Genomic DNA, 3,672 nt, shown 5'->3' on the forward strand with positions numbered 1-3,672 from the left:
TAATTCCTTTGTTTAACCGTTCTATCTGATTATTAGACAGACTTCTGTCCGTATTAGACAGAACTGAATGACAACAGCGAACATGAGAGAGAATGTGAGCACTGTGTGTTCAGGCGCTGCCGTTCACAGCGCCGTCAAAATAAAAGTCCCGCCTCGAACGAATCGGCCAAACAGAAAAACTTATCGGCCAATGCCGATATATGAAAAATGTCAAATATCGGCCGATATATCGGCCTTGGTGATATATCGGTCGACCACTAATTACAAGGTACATGAACATGAGTATATATGTTGAGGGACTAGATAGGAAGCTGAAATTGTTCTTTGACAGAATTATATTGTAAAATAATTTTACAATGCAACATCCATTGGACCACTCAAGATGGATAGTAAATCATTGTGACATGCAATCTGTGTTTAACTCTTGTGTAAGAGTTTCCATAGCTAGAAGCAACTATTGACTCAGAGACATATATGACTGGTAATACAAAGATTTCCAGAAACCTTTTAATAAGTCTTATTTGAGTATGCCTCACATTATGCTAGAGGGCGGTTTGGTGGGAGTCACCCAGACAGACTGAAGCCTCTCTCACATGAGTGGTGTAACCTTCACTAGCTGTGGGTGTGAGGTGTTCATCTAGTGTGTGTTTGTGATCTTCAGGAGCCCAGCAGCAAGCGTGTAAAGCCTCTGTCTCGAGTCACGTCTCTGGCGAGTCTCATCTCTCCAGTCAAAGCTGCTCCGCTCAAGCGCATCGGACAGACGCTGCAGGTACAGGCCCGACCGCAGGATCTGCTCCAGTAACCTGTATTAACTTATTATAGATGTGCTAGAATTTCATCCAGTCTGCTCTGGTGCTGTAATACTTATATTTTGTGTTCAAATAATTTAAGTCAATACACAAAACAACCAGAAATAGAACATTAAAACACCAGAACCATATTATTATTAAGCTGTCTTTACTGCATGATTATAAGACCTTAAACATTAATACTGATTTGATGCTGTTGAGAACTGACTGAGAAACAACCTTGTCAAAGTTTGCTTTGTTCATTAGAGAGCTTATTAACCCTGTAAAGCCTGACATATGAAATGATAGTTGGAAAAATCTTCTTTTTTTTAATGGAAGAGTTTATTGAACTGTTTTCCCTGTTGTCCTGTCTCCTCAGCGCTCCATCAGCTTCCGCAGCGACTGCAGGCCGTGGGGCCGGCAGATAGCACCAGCCATCACCAAACGCCGCGACAGCAAGCTCTGGAGCGAGACATTCGACCTGGGCCTGGGACATATGCTGTCCTCCACAGAGATCAAGAGACAAGAGGTGACTTCACCACAGTCCAAACCCACTCTCACATCGGTGGACCTTCCAAAATGAAATGGAAAATGAAATATTCAGCAGAAATCTAAAATCTGTGTTCATCTTGGGTGCATAATTTATCCCGTGCTCCACAAATAGGTTAGAAAATCGATAGATCTTGGGGATAGATCGTCTTTTGACTTAGACCAGCGACCTCAGAGTAATGCATGTATAAGCTTGACTTATAAATGGGTAAATGCTATTGACACTATTACCAGAATGTCTGCAAGATGCATCCTATGTGATTTTTTTCCTCTTCAAAGATTATACATCTTACTGAAGTTAATCTTTCTTTTGTTGTTTCTTTCCTGTCCTCTGTTCGTCAGGCCATCTTTGAGCTGTCTCAGGGAGAACAGGACCTGATTGAGGACTTGAAGCTGGCCAAGAAGGTACACTCTGCTTTTCCCATCACTTCATTCAGCATGAAAACCTTTGAGTCCTGGTTTTACCAAAAACTCATATCTCTGTATTTTTTGGCTGAAATGTGATATACGGTATATATCTCTGTATTCTCTACATTTTCTATTTGGATTTTTTTTCTCTCTCTCTCTCTCTCTCTATATACAGTGGGTACGGAAAGTATTCAGACCCCCTTAAATTTTTCACTCTTTGTTATATTGCAGCCATTTGCTAAAATCATTTAAGTTAATTTTTTTTCCTCATTAATGTACACACAGCACCCCATATTGACAGAAAAACACAGAATTGTTGACATCTTTGCAGATTTATTAAAAAAGAAAAACTGAAAAATGCTCAGTATTTAGTAGAAGCACCCTCTTGATCTAATACAGCCATGAGTCTTTTTGGGAAAAATGCAACAAGTTTTTCACACCTGGAATTGGGGATCCTCTGCCATTCCTCCTTGCAAATCCTCTCCAGTTCTGTCAGGTTGGACGGTAAACGTTGGTGGACAGCCATTTTTAGGTCTCTCCAGAGATGCTCAATTGGGTTTAAGTCAGGGATCTGGCTGGGCCATTCAAGAACAGTCACAGAGTTGTTGTGAAGCCACTCCTTCGTTATTTTAGCTGTGTGCTTAGGGTCATTGTCTTGTTGGAAGGTAAACCTTAGTTCCAGTCTGAGGTCCTGAGCACTCTGGAGAAGGTTTTCGCCCAGGATATCCCTGTACTTGGCCGCATTCATCTTTCCCTCGATTGCAACCAGTCGTCCTGTCCCTGCAGCTGAAAAACACCCCCACAGCATGATGCTGCCACCACCATGCTTCACTGTTGGGACTGTATTGGACAGGTGCCTGGTTTTCTCCACACATACCGCTTAGAATTAAGGCCAAAAAGTTCTATCTTGGTCTCATCAGACCAGAGAATCTTATTTCTCACCATCTTGGAGTCCTTCAGGTGTTTTTTTAGCAAACTCCATGCGGGCTTTCATGTGTCTTGAACTGAGGAGAGGCTTCCGTCGGGCCACTCTGCCATAAAGCCCCGACTGGTGGAGGGCTGCAGTGATGGTTGACTTTCTACAACTTTCTCCCATCTCCCGACTGCATCTCTGGAGCTCAGCCACAGTGATCTTTGGGTTCTTCTTTACCTCTCTCACCAAGGCTCTTCTCCCCCGATAGCTCAGTTTGGCCGGACGGCCAGCTCTAGGAAGGGTTCTGGTCATCCCAAACGTCTTCCATTTAAGGATTATGGAGGCCACCGTGCTCTTAGGAACCTTAAGTGCAGCAGAAATTTTTCTGTAACCTTGGCCAGATCTGTGCCTTGCCACAATTCTGTCTCTGAGCTCTTCAGGCAATTCCTTTGACCTCATGATTCTCATTTGCTCTGACATGCACTGTGAGCTGTAAGGTCTTATATAGACAGGTGTGTGGCTTTCCTAATCAAGTCCAATCAGTATAATCAAACACAGCTGGACTCAAATGAAGGTGTAGAACCATCTCAAGGATGATCAGAACAAATGGACAGCACCTGAGTTAAATATATGAGTGTCACAGCAAAGGGTCTGAATACTTAAGACCATGTGATATTTCAGTTTTTCTTTTTGAATAAATCTGCAAAAATGTCAACAAATCTGTGTTTTTCTGTCAATATGGGGTGCTATGTGTACATTAATGAGGAAAAAAAATTAACTTAAATGATTTTAGCAAATGGCTGCAATATAACAAAAAGTGAAAAATTTAAGGGGGTCTGAATACTTTCCGTACCCACTGTATACAACGTACTTGTAAACAAACAAACGGAAATTTTTTACATTTATTTTATAATGCATATAATGTTAATTTTATACACACACATACATAGATATATAATGCATGTATAAAATTAACTAAGCTAACTAATATATATATATATATATATATATATA

At 41.1% G+C, this 3,672-nt stretch overlaps 1 protein-coding gene across 7 annotated transcripts in view; it reads left to right on the forward strand.

The window, feature by feature from the left end:
- Positions 1-3,672, forward strand: part of LOC107705836 (rho guanine nucleotide exchange factor 3-like) — an 80,492-nt gene that overhangs the window by 58,973 nt on the left and 17,847 nt on the right. For all 7 annotated transcript variants that reach the window (XM_016509317.1, XM_016509319.1, XM_016509318.1 and 4 more), the window contains 3 exons: positions 662-769; positions 1,168-1,317; positions 1,680-1,742. In XM_016509317.1, coding sequence (XP_016364803.1) covers positions 662-769; positions 1,168-1,317; positions 1,680-1,742 — 321 coding nt within the window. The remainder of the gene's footprint in view (positions 1-661; positions 770-1,167; positions 1,318-1,679; positions 1,743-3,672) is intronic.

This window comes from Sinocyclocheilus rhinocerous, unplaced genomic scaffold (assembly GCF_001515625.1).
Source record: "Sinocyclocheilus rhinocerous isolate Xijiao unplaced genomic scaffold, SAMN03320098_v1.1 scaffold1826, whole genome shotgun sequence".
Classification (NCBI taxonomy): Eukaryota; Metazoa; Chordata; class Actinopteri; order Cypriniformes; family Cyprinidae; genus Sinocyclocheilus; species Sinocyclocheilus rhinocerous.